The 19,672-nt window shown below is 47.2% G+C and overlaps 1 protein-coding gene across 2 annotated transcripts in view; it reads right to left on the bottom strand.

Annotated features, from left to right (window-relative positions):
* Positions 1–19,672, bottom strand: part of stk26 (serine/threonine protein kinase 26) — a 137,829-nt gene that overhangs the window by 28,940 nt on the left and 89,217 nt on the right. For both annotated transcript variants that reach the window (XM_070883143.1, XM_070883144.1), the window contains one exon: positions 19,223–19,453. In XM_070883143.1, coding sequence (XP_070739244.1) covers positions 19,223–19,453 — 231 coding nt within the window. The remainder of the gene's footprint in view (positions 1–19,222; positions 19,454–19,672) is intronic.

Here is a 19,672-nt window from a genome sequence, read left to right as displayed (position 1 = left end):
ATAAATAATTGGAGAGAGCAAGACACTGGGCATTGAACAGAAAATTATTGAAATTATACAACAGGGTATCCGTAGTGACAGGGGAGAGACAGAGGGAGAGAGACAGACAGAAGGAAAGAGAGAGAGAGAGAGAGAGGCAGACAGACAAACAGACAGAGAGAGACACAGACAGACAGGAGAGAGACAAGGAGACACACAGAAAGAGAGAGACAAGGAGAGAGAGAGAGAGGGGGCAGGGAGAGAGAAAGAGAAAGAAAAGGAGATAGAGAGAGAGAGAGACAGACAGACAGAGAGAGAGAGACAGACAGACAGACAGACAGAGAGGAGTCAGACAGACAGACAGAAAGAGAGAGCGACAGAGACAGAGACAGAGAGAGAGAGAGAGAGAGACAGACAGACAGAGACAGACAGACAGAGAGACAGAGAGACAGAGCGAGACAGACAGAGAGGAGACAGATAGACAGACAGAGAGAGACAGACAGAAAGAGAGAGCGACAGAGAGAGAGAGAGAGAGAGAGACTTGGATTTATATAACACCTTTCACAACCACCGGACATCTCAATGTGCTTTGAATACTTTTGGAGTGTAGTCACTGTTGTAATGTGGGAAACGCGGCAGTCAATTTGCACACAGCAAGCTCCCACAAACAGCAATGTGATAATGATCAGATAATCTGGTTTTGTTATGTTGATTGAGGGATAAATATTGGCCAGGACACCAGGGATAACTCCCCTGATCATCTTCAAAATAGAGCCATGGGATCTTTTACGTCCACCTGAGAGAGCAGACAGGGCCTCGGTTTAACGTCTCATCTGAAAGACGGCACCTCCGACAGTGCAGCACTCCCTCAACACTGCTCTGGAGTGTCAGCCTGGATTTGTTTGTGCTCAAGCCCCTGGAGTGGGACTTGAATAGAGTGAGATAGAGACACAGAGACAAAGATGGAGAAAGAGAGATAGAAGAGACACACAGAAAGCCAGACATGGTGCAGAATACAACTCCCCTTCTATCTTTATCCCCCTCATATCCTGCCAAGGAGGAGGGCAGCAATCTGTTCCTGGGCCCCACCAGTGGGACTCCAACTGGCCACTAGAAGGTGCTGTACAGCCGCTCAGTGACAGGCTTCAATGTTAAATGGTCTGTCATTAACAAATCTTCTTAAACAGTGAAATACAGGAAACAAAATATAAAAGTATGACAAGAATCTTTGGGTGAATACACCCTTCAATGTTTGCCTTTCTCAAACATAATTCACCTTCAGTTCAAAGGTTTGGAAGAAATAAGACATGACTGAGCTAAGGCGTATCATGCACAAGGTTTACAGAACAAACAGAGCAGAGTGCGATCAACAACCCGCCGGCAACAGTCCCGCAATCCCACCCAACCAAAAACAGAGCTTGATGCATTTCAGCAACAATCGGACAGTGGCTCCAATGGACAAAATCGTTCATGGAAGAAAAACAAAATCAAGGAGCGGATTTCCGGCACATCCCGACATGAAGCCTCGGCTCAATGCTCGCGTGTCGGTGCCACCAGACCGCGTGAATCTCCGCCCCACCGACAACACACCGATACTTCACCGACACCTGAGAGTTCCTGGCCAAAGACCGCCCTAAGTGGAGGAAGTGCATCCAGGAGGGCGCTGAGCACCTCGAGTCTCATTGCCGAGAGCATACAGAAATCAAGCGCAGGCAGCGGAAGGAGCGTGTGGCAAACCTGTCCCACCCACCCTTTCCCTCAATGACTGTCTGTCCCACCTATGACAGAGACTGTGGTTCTCATATTGGACTATACAGCCACCTAGGAACTCACTTTTAGAGCGGAAGCAAGTCTTCCTCAATTCCGAGGAACTGCCTATGATGATGACTTCACAAAACAAGGCCCTTAACATTAAACCGCTAAAACTCCAGAACATTCTACCAAGCTTCTGGCAAGTTTATTGAGCTCGGGAGAACTTTGGCCGTGGCTCAGTGGGCAGCACTCTCGGTTCTGAGTCAGCAGGTCGTGGGTTCAAGTCCAACTCTTTGAAAGTGGATAAGTCCCCAGGTCCAGATGAAATGCATCCCAGGTTGTTGAGTGAAGTAAAAGAGGAAATAGCAGAGGCCTTGACCATCATTTTCCAGTCTGCTTTGGATCTAGGCATGGTGCCGGAGGACTGCTAATGTGGTACCCTTGTTTAAAAAGGGAGAAAGGGATAGGCCGAGTAATTGCAGGCCTGTCAGCCTAACCTCAGTGGTGGGAAAATTACTGGAAAAAATCCTGAAAGACAGGATAAATCTACATTTAGAATGGCAAGGATTAATTAGGGACAGTCTACATGGATTCGTTAAGGAAACATCGTGTCTGACTAACCTGATTGAATATTTTGAGGAGGTAACCAGGAGGGTCGATGAGGGTAGTGCGTACGATGTAGTGTATCTGGACTTTAGCAAAGCTTTTGATAAGGTCCAACATGGTAGACTGGTCATGAAGGTTAAAGCCCATGGGATCCAGATACACTAAAAGTAGCAGGCCCGGTGGATAAGGTGGTTAAGAAGGCATATGGAATGCTTGCCTTTATTGGCCGAGACATAGAATATAACAGCAGGGAGGTTATGCTTAAATTGTATAATACTTTGCTTAGGCCACAGCTGGAGTACTGCGTGCAGTTCTGGTCACCGTATTAGAGGAAGGACATGATTGCCCTAGAGAGGGTGCAGAGGAGATTTACTAGGATGCTGCCTGGAATGGAAAATCTTAGCTATGAGGACAGATTGGATAGGCTGGGTTTGTTCTCATTGGAACAGAGGGGGCTGAGAGGAGACCCCATTGAGGTGTATAAAATTCTGAGGGGCCTGGATATAGTGGATAGCAAGGGCATATTTCCATTGATGGAAGGGTCAATTAGTTTTAGGGTGGTTGGTAGAAGGTTCAGCGGGGATTTGACGGGGGGCTTCTTCATGCAGAGGGTTGTGGGGGTCTGGAACTCACTGTCTGGAAGGGTGGAAGATGCAGAAACCCTCACCATATTTAAAAGGTGCTTGGATGGGCACTTAAAGTGCCGTAACCTGCAGGGTTACGGACCTAGAGCTGGTAAGTGAGATTAGATTGGATAACCTATTTTTGGCTGGCACAGATACAATGGTAAGTACTGTAGGGATTAGAATATGGCCAGAGTGATCTCCTGGACTAGTTTCGATCGCCTGGATGGGTCAGAGAGGAATTTTCCCAGATTTTTTCTCCCTAAATTGGTCTGGGTTTTTAATCTGTTTTTTGCCTCTCCCAGGAGATCACATGGGGTGGAATGTAGAATGTTTCAGTATAAGGGGTGTCGCAGTTGTGTGAGGCAGACTGGTTGGGCAGGATGCTCTTTACCTGTCCGTCATTATTCATTGGTTTATTTGTAACCTTTAGGGCTGCTGACCGAGGGCCGTGTGGCTCTTTGTCGGCCAGCACGGACATGATGGGCCATTATGTTTCTAGAAACTTGAGCACAAAATCTTCACCGACACTCCATGCAGTACTGAGGGAGTGCTTTACTGTCGCAGGCGCAGTCTTTTAGATGAGACGTTAAACCGAGTCTCCTCTGCCCTCTCAGGTGGGCACACAAGATCCCGTGACACTATTTGGAAGAAGAGCAGGACGATTCTCCTGGTGTCCTAGCCAATATTTATAGATCAACCATGGAATCATACATCTTTGGTCGAGCTGTCCAATTAATCCCACTCCCCTGCCCTTTCCCCACAGCCTTGCAAATGTTTTCCCTTCAAGTATGTATCCAATTCTCTTTTGAAAGTTACTATTGAGTAAAACAGATTATCTGATCATTTATCTCATTGCTGATTGCGAGAGCTTGCTGTGCACACATTGGCTGCTGCATTTAACACTTTACAACAGTGACTACACGCCAAAATACTCCAATGGCTGTAAAGCGCTTTGACACGTCCGGTGGTCGTGCAAGGCGCTATATAAATCCAAGTCTTTCTTTTTTTTTCAAAAAGTACTTCATTGGCTGTAAAGCTTTGGAATGTGCTCAGGTTATGAAAGGCGCTATATAAATGCAAGTCTTTTTCTCTTCTTAGAACCAATAATCATGTAGCTCAAACCCATTTCAAAATAACAGTGTTTTACATTGGGTTCCATTTCTCGTCACTTCTACCTGAACTGTAAATTCAAAGATTCAAAATCAAGGTTTCCGCTCAGTATTTTTAACAACATTTCTGGGATGGGCCCGTCTGCTCTCAGGGGTCGATGTTGAGAATGGTGATGTTTCTCTTTAATAGACTCATAGAATGCTACAGCACAGAAGGAGGCCACGACTATCATGCCAGTGCGGGACCTTTGAAAGAGCTACCCAATTAGTCCCACTCCTCCGCTTTTTCCCCATCGTCCTGAAAATTCAAGTATTTATCTAATTCCCTTTTGAAAGTTACTATTGGATCTGCATCCACCACCCTTTCAGGCAGCGCGTTCCAGATCTTGACCACTCGCTGAGTAAATAACTTGGCCTCATCTTCCCTCTTGTTCTTCAGCCAATTACCTTAAATCTGTGTCCTCTGGTTACCGGCCCTCCTGCCACTGGAAACAGTTTCTCCTTATTTACCGCTCTATCAAATCTCCTCTTAACCTTCTCTGCTCTAAGGAGAACAATCCCAGCTTCTCCAGTCTCTCCACGTAACTGAAGGCCTGCATCCCTGGTACCATTCTAGTAAATCTCCTCTGCTCCCTCTCCAAGGCCCTGACATCCTTCCTAAAGTGCGGTGCCCAGAATTGGCCACAATACTGCAGCTGGGACCTAACCAGTGATTTATTGAGGTTTAGCATAACTTCCTTGCTCTTATACTCTATGCCTCTATCAATAAAGCCAAGGATCCCAACACCAAGCCCAAGGGAACACCACTGTATACTTCCCTTCAGTCTGATAAACAACCGTTCACCACTACTCTCGGCTTTCTATCTGTCAGCCAGTTTCATATCCATACTGCCACTGTCCCTTTAACCCTGTGTGCTCACAAATCTGTCATGTGGTACTTTATAAAACAGCTTTTGAATGCCCGTATACACATTAACTGCACTACCCACATTCACCCTCTCTGTTACATTGTCTTTTTACAGTCTACAGAAGCAGCTGATCACTTCAGTTTATACCCATTTAGAAAAACCAAGGAACTAAAGATGGCAGTGTGGATTGAGCTGCCCCTCCAGCATCCTCCATTCCCCTATCTCACCAAGTCAAAGCTCCCCCAAGGTTCCCCTTGCTCCCACGTATTCCCGAGCTTCTCCCGGACCTCTTCAAGCTCACCTTGTTCTCGAGACCCACCTCTTGCTCCCTTATTCCCACTAAACTACTGACCACCCAACTTCCCCACCTGGCCCCACATGCTAGCTGATAGTGTAAATGACACCCGCCCCTCCGATACTATTCCTTTCCTTTTCACCCTCCTCAAAAATCTCACCCTCCGCACTTCTGTCCTTGCAAACTACCCCACCCCCCCAACCCACCCCACCCCACCCCACGAGTCCCCTTACGTGTTGTCACAGCACTGAAAAGGCCCCAATCATGTCAACATCGGCCCTCTGACACCGGACCAAGCTACAATTGAAGAACACAGACTTGAACTCATATAGCACCTTCAAGAAAGACCTGCATTTCTATAGCGCCTTTCAGACCACCGGACGTCTCAAAGCGCTTTACAGCCAGTGAAGTACTTTTTGGAGTGTAGTCACTGTTGTGATGTGGGAAACACGGCAGCCAATTTGTGCACAGCAAGCTCCCACAAAGAGCAATGTGATAATGACCAGATCATCTGTTTTTAGTGATGTTGACTGAGGGATAAATATTGGCCAGGTCATCAGGGATAACTCTCCTGCTCTTCTTCAAAATAGTGTCATGGGATCTTTTAGGTCCAACTGAGAGAGCAGACTCAGTTTAACGTCTCATCTGAAGGATTATCACAACCTCAGGATATTCACTGAACTACTTTTGAAGTCTGGTCATTGTTATGTAGGCAACTGAGCTGGGTGTTCAGTTAATCTGTTTTCGGTGATGTGTGTGGGAGAAATATTAACCAGGACACCAGGGAGAACTCCCCTGATCATCTTCAAATAGTGCCGTGGGATCTTTTATGTCCATGAGAACAGTCTGATGAGGCCTCGGTCCAACGTTTCATCTGAAAAACGGCACATCTGACATCAAACAATGCCGAACTCCCTCAGTGCTGCACTGAAATGTCAGCCTGGATTATGTGCTCAAGTCTCTGGAATGGGACTTGAACCCACAATCTTCTGACTCAGAAGCAACACTGCTACCACAGAGCGACAAGAAAGCACGCTCAATGATAACACTAGCATGGTTTATGCCGTCATCAACTTTCCCCTGGGAGATATGTGAGCTATTAGTTTTAAAGGAATTCTCAGGATGTGATTGTCAATGGCAAGGCCAGCATTGATTTCCCATAGGACCAGCACCTCATCTTTCGTTTAGGCACTTTACAGTCTTCTGGGCTCGACATCGAGTTCAGCAAATTCAGACCATAACCTCTGACCCTATTTTCTTTTTTTGTTTTTTTTCTCGTTCCCATGGCAGCTGTTGATGATTCTGGCATCTCCATTTACATCCTGTCTAGACTCATCTTTTGTTTCTTAACTTGTCCCATTACCATCTCCTTTTGCCTTGCACCATCATCCCTTGTGTCTCTCAATCTCTCCTGACCTTCCCTTTTGTTCTTTCCTCCCCTCCCCCACTTTCCTGCCCCTGCACTTTTCCAGTTCTGTGACTTGGAGGAGAAGTTGGAGGTGGTGGTGTTCCAACGACCTTGCCGCTGCTCAGGATCCCGAGCGTGGATTTGTCTTGCGACACCACGGAGCTCAGCGATATGCCCACAGCCGTGTTGCTCCACGCCAAGGGCAACCTGATGAAATTGCACACACTTCCTCTGCATCATTTCCTCATTCAAATACAAGAGGAAGGAAGAGAGCCCCATGTGATGACACTTGGAGAGCAAAAACGAGCAAGGTTGATGCTGCTAATGACACAATTATCCAAATCTGCACTGTTCTGAAACCTTTGGCTATCAAACCACAGTAACTTACAGCACAGGAGGCCACTCTGCCTATTGCATCTGTGCCGGCTCTTTGAAAGAGCTCTCCAATTAGTTCCACTCCCCCGCTCTTTCCCCAGAGCTCTCCAAAGCTTTCTATTTTAACTGTATATCTAATTCCTTTTTGAAAGTTTCCATTGAATCTGCTTCCACCGCTCTTTCAGGCTGTGCATTCCAGATCATAATAACTCACTGTGGAAATAAATGTCTAGCTTCCCTCCTGGTCCTTTTGTCAATGACAATATATCTGTGTCCTCTGGTTACGAGGCTACTGCCAGCTGAAACAGTTTCGCCCGAAAACCAATCATCATTTTCAGCACCTCCATTAAATCTCCCTATAACCTTCTCTGCTCCAATCACAGCTTCTCTAGTCCCCCCACATAACTGAAGTGCGGAGGCAGCCATGGCTTGGACATAGCACTCTCACCTCTCAATCAGAAGGTTGTGGGTTCAAGCCCCCCCATCAGAGGTTTGAGCACATCATTTAGGCTGACGCTCCAGTGCGGTGCTGAGGGAGTGCTGTGTTGTCTTCCGGATGAGATGCTAAACCAAGGACCAAGCTACCTCGCAGGTGAACGTAAAAAAGATCCCACGGCACAATTTCGAAGAGCAGGGTATTTCTCCCCGGTGTCCTGGCCAATATTCATCCCTCAACCAACATCACAAAAAAACTGGTTGTCTGATCATTATCACGTTACAGTTGGTGAGCCTTTGCTGTTCCAAAATTGGCTGCCGTATTTCCTACATTGCAACAGTGGCTACACTTCAAAACGACTTCATTATCTGTACAGCGCTTTGGGACATCCTGAGATCGTGAAAGGCGCTATAGAAATGCAAGTTCTTTCTTTAAATACATTCGGCGCCAAGCTGCAGCCGAAGCAGCCAGCCTGTACACATCGCAATGAGTGATCACCTGCTTGGCTAAGCCTGACCACAGTTTACAACACCACCAGCACCAGGCTCTTGTACAATTTAGTGCTGCCATCCCTCACGGATTGCCCTTCAAGTCTGCGGGAATTAACAAACGATCTCCCAAACACTCCCGCAAGAAATACAGGAGAAAAATCATTGGGACATTTTCTTCTCCCTTTTGACGCCGGCCAGATTCCCCACAGGGCCGCAGCACTCCCAGGATGACAATGGGACCCTGGTGCCCATGCGCGCCGTTAAACCACATGACGGATGGAGCGGTTTCTCAAGCGCAGTGGATTGTGGGTATTCTAGCCGCCATTATTGACTGATTGCCACGAGTATTGACGTCAGGTAACCAGTGCTGGGGCGGGGCGGTTGGAGGCTCGATGAAACCATCGTCCAATCAGAGTTGGCAAACCCTACTACAAGTTCACCATCGACCTACAGGTTTGAAAAGATTACTGCCTGCCCTGATTAGTGGCCTTTCCAAAGTACAAAGCCCTCAACACAACTGGCCCTGGCTTCTTTACATAAAATGTAGGGGCAGAATGAGCACACCCTGTCCAGTGGACAAGAAACAACCTGCACAGAAAGGACGGCTTTATGCGAGCTACAGATTTGCCCACAGGCAAAGTTGGTCTTTTCCATTAACGTTGACTAGCTCTTGATGCCTGTTGGCCTTAATGACTGAGTGAGCAGCCCTTTGTGCAGAGTTGACACGGCAACAAGGTCCTCTCTCTACCAGAGTACACGGAGTTCGATCAAGCTTGTTTCATTGATTCTAGGCCAAAAGAGTGTCAGACAATAATTAAACATGTGTTGCTCCTCGGAGAAAGAACACGGGAATAAGGGAAGTTCACTCTGGGCCGGTTTTTTCCTTCTGAAACAGAAGTCAGTACAAAGAACCAACTTCTCTCTCTCTCTCTCTCTCTCTGGTACCATTCCCGTAGCATAAGTGTGACAGACAATCCACAGGCAAATATAAAATATAAATTCACAACCCGCATTTCGCCAATTGATATCTCTCCAGTGAATGGGCAGTAATTTCAAATTTATATATTAGCTCAGATTATAGAATCATAGAATCATACAAATTTACAGCACGGAAGGAGACCATTTCGGCCCATCGTGTCCGTGCCGACCAACAAGAGGCTACCTTGCTCAATCCCACTTTTCAGCTCTAGGTCCGTAGCCCTGTAGGTTACGGCACTTCAAGTGTACATCCAAGTACTTTTTAAATGTGGTGATGGTTTCTGCCTCTACCACCCTTTCAGTCAGTGAGTTCCAGACTCCCACCACCCTCCGGGTGAAGAACTTTTCCTCAAATCCCCACTAAACCTCCTAACAATTACTTTAAGTCTATGCCACCTGGTTGTTGACCCCTCTGCTAAGGGAAATAGCCCCTTCCTATCCACTCTATCCAAGCCCCTCATAATTTTATACACCTCAATAAGGTCTCCCCTCAGCCTTCTCTGTTTCAAAGAAAACAAAGCCAGCCTATCCAATCTTTCCTCATAGCTAAAATTCTCCAGTCCAGGCAACATCCTCGTAAATCTCCTCTGTACCCTCTCGCGTGCAATCACATCCTTCGTGTAATCCACACTCGATCAGCTTCGCTGGGCAGGTCACACGGTTCGCATGCCAGACACGAGACTTGCTAAGCAAATACTTTATGCGGAGCTCCTTCATGGCAAACAAGCCACAGGTGGGCAGTGGAAACGTCACAAGGACACCCTTAAAGCCTCCCTGATAAAGTGCGACATCACCACTGACACCTGGAAGTCCCTGGCCAAAGACCGCCCTAGGTGGAGGAAGTGCATCCAGGAGGGCACTGAGCTCTTCGAATCTCAACGGCGAGAGTGTGAAGAGGTCAAGCGCAGGCAGCGGAAGGAGCATGTGGCAAACCAGACTCACCCATCCCTTCCCTCGGCGAATGTCTGTCTCACCTGTGACAGAGTCTGTGGCTCTCGTATTGGACTGTTCAGCCACCAAAGAACTCACTTCAGGAGTGGAAGCAAGTCTTTCTCGACTCTGAGGGACTGTCTATGATGATGGTGATGACCAGAACTGCACGCAGTACTCTAGCTGTGGCCTAACTAGTGTTTTATACAGTTCAAGCATCACCCCCCCTGCTCTTGTGTTAGAAATAACGGTGCAACAATCGGCAACCAGCATCATTAAAGAACAATTCCCAGCAACCGCAGGTGTGCAGTTAAACGTGGAAATCGGGAAATTGCTCTCCGAAATGCCCTGCTCCTCCAGAAGCTTCGCTATACCTGTATCTCCCCAAGCATAAAAAACATAACACAACACCCACCCGGCTTTCTGGGACAAGCTCCTGGAATTTCAGGCTGCCCAGCAGGTGTGCAAAGTCAGAGTGTAACTTTCTGTTGCATGTATGAATGGAGCTTGCAATTCAGCTGAGAGTGTTTGGGTCGGCAGCAGGAGAAAGCAAGCATGGCTTGGTGTTCATCAGTGGACGACAGACGCTGGGTAATCTCATTTTCCAAAACAGGTCCAGCTTCTGAGCCGATGACCAGGGGTCAAAGCTGACATCTCCCGGGTCTATCTGGCTGAGTGACTTGCCGCAAACTGGTTACCGAGGCAACAGCTGCATGTAACCCACTGGTCCACTTCCAGAAGAGGGTGGTAGAATTCAACATGGGAGTCTGAGTGTATTGAGGCAGGACTTCCAATGGCATCTGACAGGTCCTAGATAGGATTGAGTCTTTGGACCGGGGGGGGGGGTAGCGTTCCCGCCTCTGGGCCAGAATGTTTAGGGTTCGAACCCCACTCCCGACAGTCCCGGCGAGTGGAGTCGGAGGTCTGGCTTCGAATTCTGGGTTGACATCCAGTGAGATACTGGTGTCCGGTGGTTGTGGGAGCTCCTAAAACCCTTGCGCCATATAGAATTGACTAACCCATAATAAAGATGGTTATGGCCAGGGAAAGAGCATTAACATGGCCAATCAGACTGTTAATCAGCCTGCAAAGCCTTCCATCACTTCACCTTCCCGGCCCCGCACCGTCACCTCTGGTGTTCCCCAAGGATCTATCCATGGCCACCTCCTATTTCTCATCTATATGCGATCCCTGCACTATCTCTGATTTGTCAGACTGCTGATCTGACATCCAATATTGGATGAGCAGAAATTTCCTCCGAATAAATATTCAAGCCATTGTTTGTGGCCTCGGTTTCCTGACCACTGTTTCCATCCCCGGCAACTGTCTAAAATGGAGCCAGACCGATTGCAACCTTGGTGTTGTGTTTGACCCCGAGATAATATTCCAGCCACCTGCCCACTCCATCACCAAGACTGCCTATTTCCACCTCAGTAACATCGCCCGACTCCAACCCTGCCTCAGCTCATCTGCTGCTCAAACCCTCATCCATGCCTTTGTTACTTCAAAACTTGACTATTCCAATGCTCTCTTGACTGGCCTCCCATCTCCACCTTACATACAACTTGTGCTCGTCCAAAACTGCTGTCCGTATCTTAACTCGCTCCAAGTCTTGTTCACCTATCACCCCTGTGTGCGCTGACGTTCACTGGCTCCTGGTCCGACAATGCCTCAGTTTTAAAATCCCCGTTGTGGCTTTCAAATCCCTCCATGGCCTCACCCCTCCATGTATCTGCAATCTCCTCCAGCCCAACAAGCCTTTGAGATCTCTGCACTCCTCTAATTCTGGCCTCTTGTGCATCCCCAATTTTAATCGCTCCACCATTGGTGGCCTTCCATTAGCTGCCTAGACCCTAAGCTCTGGAATGCTCTCCCTAAATCTCTCTGCCTCTTTTAAGATGCTCCTTAAAACCAGCCTCTTTGATCAAGCTTTTGGTCATCTGTCCTGCTCTCTCCTTCTGTGGCTCGGTGTCAAGAATGTTTTTATTGATATCGCTCCTGTTAAGCACCTTGGAATGTTTTGCTACATTAGATGTGCTATACAAATGTAAGTTGTTGTTTTAATTTCAGGGAATTCCAGAGCGTGGGGCCTAGACAGCTGGAATCACATGTGCCAACGGTGGGAAGGGGATATACTGTCAGGTGGGCAGAGCAGTGGCAAATGGAATTTAATTCTGAGAAGTGTGAGATAATGCACTTTGGGAGGGCTCATAAGGAAAAGGAATACACATTAAGCGGTAGGCCACTCAATAGGGACCTTGGAGTGCTTGTCCACAGATCCCTGAAAGTAGCAGGCAGGTGGATAAGATGGTTAAGAAGGCACACGGAATGCTTGCCTTTGTTGGCCAAGGCATAGAATATAAGAGCAGGGAGGTTATGCTTAAATTGTATAATACTTTGGTTAGGCCACAGCTGGAGTACTGCGTGCAGTTCTGGTCGCCGTATTATAGGAAGGACGTGATTGCACGAGAGAGGATGCAGAGGAGATTTACTAGGATGCTGCCTGGAATGGAGAATCTTAGTTCTGAGGGCAGATTGGATAGGCTGGGATTATTCTCATTGGAACAGAGGAGGTTGAGAGCAGACTTCATTGAGGTGTACAAAATATTGAGGGGCATGGACATAGTGGATAGTAAGGGCCTATTTCCATTGATGGAGGGGTCTATTACGAGGGGACATAATTTTAAGGTGGTTGGTGGAAGGTTTAGAGGGGATTTGAGGGGGGGCTTCTTTACGCAGTGAGTTTTGGGGATCTGGAACTCACTGCCTGGAAGAGTGGTGGATGCAGAAACCCTCACCACTTTTATGAGATGGTTGGATGGGCACTTAAAGTGCAGTAACCTGCAGGGTTATGGACCTAGAGCTGATAATTGAGATTAGACTGGATGACCTTTTGTTGGACGGTGCAAATATAATGGTAAGTAGTGCATGTAATCGATTACAGCCAGGGTGATCTCCTGGACTAGTTTCGATCGCCTGGATGGGTCAGAGAGAAATTTTCCCAGATTTTTTCTCCCTAAATTGGCCTGGGTTTTTATCTGTTTTTTGCCTCTCCCAGGAGATCACATGGCTCCGGTTGGGGTGGAGTGTAGAATGTTTCAGTATAAGGGGTGTCGCAGTTGTGTGAGGTGGACCGGTTGGGCTGGGTGCTCTTTCCATTTCCGCCACTGTTCATAGGTTTACATGTAACCTACAGGGCTGCTGACCGAGGGCCGTGCGGATCTTTGTCGGCCGGTGCGGAGACAATGGGTCGAAATGGCCTCCTTCTGCGCTGTAAATTTCTATGTTTCTATACCAGAGGCCAGAGTTAGAGGAATGGCGAGTGGTAGGGGGAAGAGGGAATGAGAGCACACGAGGAGGTGACAGAGGTCAGTCAGGCATTTCCTTCCCACACGGAGAGAGAGATCCACAGGAAATCAACATTATTCATACCGAGAGAAACAGAACCGGTACAGAAACTACGAGTGGGGTCAGGGGCCTGATGGACTGTGAAGGGCACGGAGTTTGTGTGGCAAGTACAAGAAGGGCCAGGGAAAGGGCAGTGAGCCAATGATGTGTCTACTGTTTATCGAATGAAATAAATCCAAGGATTCAAACTGGTACTGTGCCACCTAGAGAGACACACCCCAGGTGCTTCTGTATTGCTTGAACTTTAGACTTTTAAATGAGCAATCCCTGCTATTCTTTATTTATTTTGGCCATTGAGCATGTAACAACTGTGCAGTCCAAGGTGGCACAAACAGTTCGGGGAACCAGTAAAAAGAACTTGGATTTCTATAATGGTTTTCACAACCTCAGGATGTCCCAAAGCAGTTTACAGCCAGTTAAGTACTGCTGAAGTGTAATCATTGCTGTAATGTAGCAAACGCAGCAGCCAATTTGTGCACAATAAGGTCCTAAAAACAGTAATGTGATAATGACCAGAACATCTGCTTTTGATGAAATTGGTTAAGGGACAAATATTGGCCAAGACACCAGGGAGAACTCCTCTGCGAATAGTGTCATAGGATCGTTTACACCTACCTGAAGGGGCAGAAGGGGCCTTGGTTTAACATCTCACCCGAAAGGCAGCTTAGGGCCTTGCCAGTTGAAGGCACGACCATTAATAGTGCAGTGACGAAAATCGCGATGCTCAAAAGGCCAGAATTAGAAAGACTAGAAAAATTGGGGCTGTTTTTATTAATTGCGGGGTCTTCCCATCCTAACCCCCGACCTCTCCTCATGGCTCACTCAACACCAGGAGGTTCAGAGGTAGCTGGCTGATGTTTTTCAAGAGGAAGCCTGGGATACTGACTGTGAGGCACTCAGCCCTTTGAGAGGAAAAGCAGAAAGCATGATGGCAGTCTACCCATCAGCTGTGAGAAAGCGTTCCTGCATGGGGTTGATCATGGGAAATAAGATAATACGTATCAAATGATTCTTTTCCTGCTTCCCCACGTGTACGGCTGTGAGGGAAGGAAGCAGGTATGTAGGGTATTGTGGGACCTCCTGCATATTGGGGGTAAGTGGTAGATGGTGTTCAGTGCAGTGACAAGGTGGTGGACCTACTTATTGCAGTGCACTGTAACAACGCATGACTGCTTCTTATTACCTTGGCTACTCTGGAGAGGTCATTGAACTTCTTATGTCATTGAGTAACTATGCAGGGGTTGCTATAGGTGGCATTCACCATCAAGGCCACCTTTTTCCACAGGGCGTGGATTTGCCCTTAGCCTGCCTGCCTCATTCACTTAGTCACCACAAAGCTGGGTGTTCCTTTGCTGGATTTCAGGCAACAACACAACTGAATAGTCTGTAAATCTGGGGGCCAGTGCCCCGGGGAACCACCGGTGACAAACACTGCAGTAAGCCACATTGTTACAGATACAAGACGACCACCATGGCTCCCTCATTTGTTCAGAACAGAAGAACACAAGAATTAGAAGCTGGACTAGGCCGTTCGGCCCCTCAAGCCTGCTCCGCTATTCAATAAGATCATTGCAGATCTACCTCAACTCCACCTTCCGGCACTATCACCATATCCCTTAATTTCATTAGGTCCCCAAAATCTACCAATCTCTGTCTTGAATATTCTCAACGACTGAGCCTCCACAGCTCTCTGGGGTAGAGAATTCCAAAGATTCACAACCCTCTGAGTGAAGACATTTCTCCTCATCTCATCCTGAATGGCCGATCCCTTATTCTGAGACTGTGAGCCCTGGTTCGAGATTCCCCAGCCAGGGGAAACATTTTCTCAGCATTATTCCTGTCAAGCCCCTTAAGAATTTTCTATGTTTCAGTGAGATCACCTCTTATTCTTCTAAACTCTAGGGAATATAGTCCTAGTCAACTCAATCTCTCCTCATAGGGCAACCCCCCCAGGAATCAGTCTAGTGAACCTTTGTTGCACTCCCTCCAAGGCAAGTCTGTCTCTCCTTAGGTAAGGAGACCAGAACTGTACACAGTACTCCGGGTGTGGCCTCACCAATGCCCTGTATAATTGTAGTAAGACTTCTTTACTCTAATGCGCTAATCCCTTTGTAACAAAAGCTAACACAACATTTGCTTTTCTAATTGCTTGCTGTACCTGCATGTTAACTTTCTGTGATTCATGTACAAGGACACCCAGGTCTCTCTAAATGCAAACATTTCCCAGTCTCTCACCATTCAAAAAATATCGTGCTTTTTTGTTTTTCCTACCTAAGTGGATAACTTCACACTTCCCCACATTGTATTCCATTTGCCATGTTCTTGCCCACTCAGTCAACCTGTCTATATCTCGCTGCAGCCTCTTTGCATCCTCCTCACAACTTACAATCCCACCTAACTTTTTATCATCAGCAAACTTAAAGACACATTGCACTCAGTCCCTTCATCTAAGTTGTTAATATAGATTGTAAATAGCTGAGGCCCAAGCCCCCGTTACCCCGCAAGTTACAGCCTACCAACCCAAAAAAGTCCCGTTTATCCCTACTCTGTTTTCTGTCCATTAACTAATCCTCTATCCATGCTAATATATTACACCCTATCAGTGAGTCCTAATTGTGTGTAATAACCTCTTGTGTGGCACCTTATCAAATGCTTTTTGAAAATCCAAATACACTACATGCACTGGTTCTCCCTTATCTATCCGATTAATTACACCTTCAAAACTGATTTGTCAAGCACGATCTCACTTTCATAAAACCATGCTGACTCTGCCTAATCATATAACCTTGTTCTAAGTGCCCTGTTACCACATCCCTAATAATGGATTCTAGCATTTTGCAAAACCCATGCCACCCACACCACTCTGAGCCAGACATTTAACCTAATCTGCTTATCCCTATGCCAACTGGCGCGTAGCTCAGGTAACAATACAGAGATTATTACCTTTGAGGTTCTGTTTTTTAATTTGGTCCACAACTCCTCAAACTCTCAGCAGAACCTCATTCTTAGTTCTACCGATGTCGTTGGTTCCTTCTTCTTCGAGGCGGTCCCTCGTATTGAGGATGACTTGCTTCCACACCAAAAAGGGATGAGTTCGACGAGTTCACAGGTATTTCAATGAAGGACCCAACATTCCAAGTCCCAAACTATATGTTGAAGGGTGGAAGATGCCTGTGCGTGGATTTTTTAACGTGTGGTGGCCATTGCACACAGCCACCACATGTGTTTGACAGAGCTAGGTCATGTTGCAATGGCAAGGATTAACCAAGATGACTGGAGACCAGCTCTGCTGCACGGACCTAGTGCGCACACATATCGCAGTGTGGGCTGGCCCGTGCTGCCCCTGGGCCCTCAGCTCCTCTAGGCTCCAAAATCACACCTCTCCTGGGCCCCGATCACATCGCTCTACAATCTCTCGCCGCTCCTTTGCCCCGGCCTCGCCGCTCCTTCGCCACTCTTCTGCTGCTTGCTGCCTCTCCTGCTGTACCTGCCCACGCTCCAATCAGCGACCTAGATTTTGGTGATGTCCAATCCAGTCGCCCTTCTCAAAGTCGTCGCCCTACTGCACCACCTCATGCAGCTCCCTGAAGTGGCACGCCTCCACATTGGTTCCTACGCGGCCCATGACAACTGGATCCTCCCCATCCCACTCCAAGTCCTTCTCCAGCCGTGAGGAGATATCCTTAACCCTGGCACTAGGCAGGCAACACAGCCTTCAGTATGCCCTGTCGCGGCTGCAGAGAACAGTATCTATCCCCCTGATATACTGTCCCCTACCACTATCACATTCCTTTTTATTCCCCCCACTTGATGGCCTTTTGTATCACGGTGCCGTGGTCAGTTTGCCCACCCTCCCTGATGAGTTCTTGTTCTCATCCATACAGACAGCAAGTAACTCACACCTGTTGGACAAGGTCAAGGCTCCATTATCACTATATCCTGAATAGCTTTCTGACTTGCAGTCACACCATCCTGTCCCTGACCATTGACTAACTCTAAAATACTACTTAATCTAAAGGGTGTGACTGCTTCCTAGAACAAAGTGTCCAGGTAATTCTCTCCCTCGCTGATGTGTCGCAATGTCCGCAGCTCGGACTCCAGCTCAGCAACTCTGAGCTGAAGATCCTCGAGCTGCCGGCACTTGCGGCAAACGTGGTTGCTTGGGATCTTGCTGGTCGCCCCAACTCCCACATACTGGCGGCAGATTAGGAAAAGGGGAGGTGCAACGAGACCTGGGTGTCATGGTACATCAGTCATTGAAAGTTGGCATGCAGGTACAGCAGGCGGTGAAGGCGGCAAATGGTATGTTGGCCTTCATAACTAGGAGATTTGAGTTTAAGAAGAAGGAGGTCGTACTGCAGTTGTGCGGGGCCTTGGTGAGGCCTCACCTGGAATATTGTGTTCAGTTTTGGTCTCCTAATCTGAGGAAGGACATTCTTGCTATTGAGGGAGTGCAGCGAAGGTTCACCAGACTGATTCGCGGGATGGCAGGACTGACATATGAGGAGAGACTGGATCGACTGGACCTTTATTCACTGGAGTTTAGAAGGATGAGAGGGAATATAAACATATAAAATTCTGACGGGATTGGACAGGTTAGATGCAGGAAGAATGTTCCCGATGTTGGGGAAGTCCAGAACCAGAGGACACAGTCTAAGGATAAGGGGTAAGCCATTTAGGACTGAGATGAGGAGAAACTTCTTCACTCAGTGAGTTGTTAACCTGTGGAATTCCCTACCGCAGAGAGTTGTTGATGCCAGTTCATTGGATATATTCAAGAGCGAGTTAGATATGGCCCTTACAGCTAAAGGGATCAAGGGGTATGGAGAGAAAGCAGGAAAGAGGTAATGAGATGAATGATCAGCCATGATCTTATTGAATGGTGGTGCAAGCTCGAAGGGCCGAATGGCCTATTCCTGCACCTATTTTCTATGTTTCTATACTGCAGTTACGTCACAGCACCTGCCCTACCATCTCTACTGTAACAGCAGTGGATCGCTCCCACAGGCAGGCTCTCAACGAGAGAATGTAAATCTGTGGAATTCTCTGCCCCAGTGAGCTGTAGAGGCTGGGTCATTGAATATATTTATGGCGGAGATAAGACAGCGATAAGGGAATAAAGGGTTATGGGGGGTGGGCAGGGAAGTGGAGACACTGCTGGCAGTAAACCTGCCGTGGGGGATATTCTAAGCCGAGAGCTCTAAGCATACAACACCTGTAAGTTCACCAACCCTCTCCTTTGGTCATGTGTACCCAAAATGTTTGATTTATTCAGGAGAGTAATTAGCTGCATTCTGCACTGTATTCCACACGCTCTGGGACTGGAGCGAGGGATATACTCCCACTCACAATATCAGCAGGTTTATGGAAGCACTTCTTCAGCATAAGCACTGAATTCCTTCAAGTCATTCGTCAGATCGCAGTAACGTGTGCTGTTCTGGGCACCCTCATTATAGGAAGGACATTCGAGCTATGGAAAGGGTACAGCGAAGAATCACGCGAATGGTACCAAGAACGAGATATTATTGTTATGAAGAAGGACTTAAAAAAACATCGGGAGTTTTGCAGAGGAACAGAGATGGTCAAGGGAGGATCTGATGGACTATGAAAGACTTTGCAATGGTAGAAAGTTGGTCAATTGGTAACTGGAGGACATAGATTCATGATTGTCACTACTAGAACAAACAGGAAAAGTTATTTATTTTAAAAGGCAGTTATAAGAACATGGAATGCTTTACCTTATTGAATCAGAAACAAGAACATGATTCAGAGGAATAGTAGGAAAGGAAGACAGGACCATGGGACGAGTGTAGGTAGCTCCAGGTAACCAGCTGGTACCAGCACGATGGGCCAAATGGCTTGCTCCTGTGCTGTCATTTCTATGATTCTATTGTAATAAAGTACATCAAATCATTCATTACCTTTAAATATGATCCAAAATACTTGGTTACATATGGACTGTCGCACTGGCTTAGGACAGTTATTTCCTGTTGGATATCTTCTATTTCATCTTCAGCTTCTTCTAGGTCAATGATTTTGATAGCAACCACTTGCTGTGTCCGATTATCAATTCCTTTGAAGACTTCACCAAAAGACCCCTTTCCAATCCGCTCCAGTTTGGTAAACAGTCCCTCAGGGTCTGCCCGGTGATTCTGAAGAACAGAAAAAAAAAACATTAGTACAGTCAAAATGTTCTTCCTGATGTGATAAGCCGACAGGTTTTCATCACAAACACTCGCTGCACCTCCCAAACCCACAACCTCTACCACCTAGAAGGACAAAGGCAGCAGGCGCATGGGAACATCACCACCTCCACATTCCCCTCCAACACGCACACCATCCTGTCTTGGAAATATATCGCTGTTCCTTTA

The sequence above is a fragment of the Pristiophorus japonicus genome, chromosome 6, assembly GCF_044704955.1.
Source record: "Pristiophorus japonicus isolate sPriJap1 chromosome 6, sPriJap1.hap1, whole genome shotgun sequence".
NCBI lineage: Eukaryota > Metazoa > Chordata > Chondrichthyes > Pristiophoridae > Pristiophorus > Pristiophorus japonicus.
Note: the sequence above shows the minus strand (reverse complement) of the source record. Positions and strands in the feature narration are given on the sequence as shown.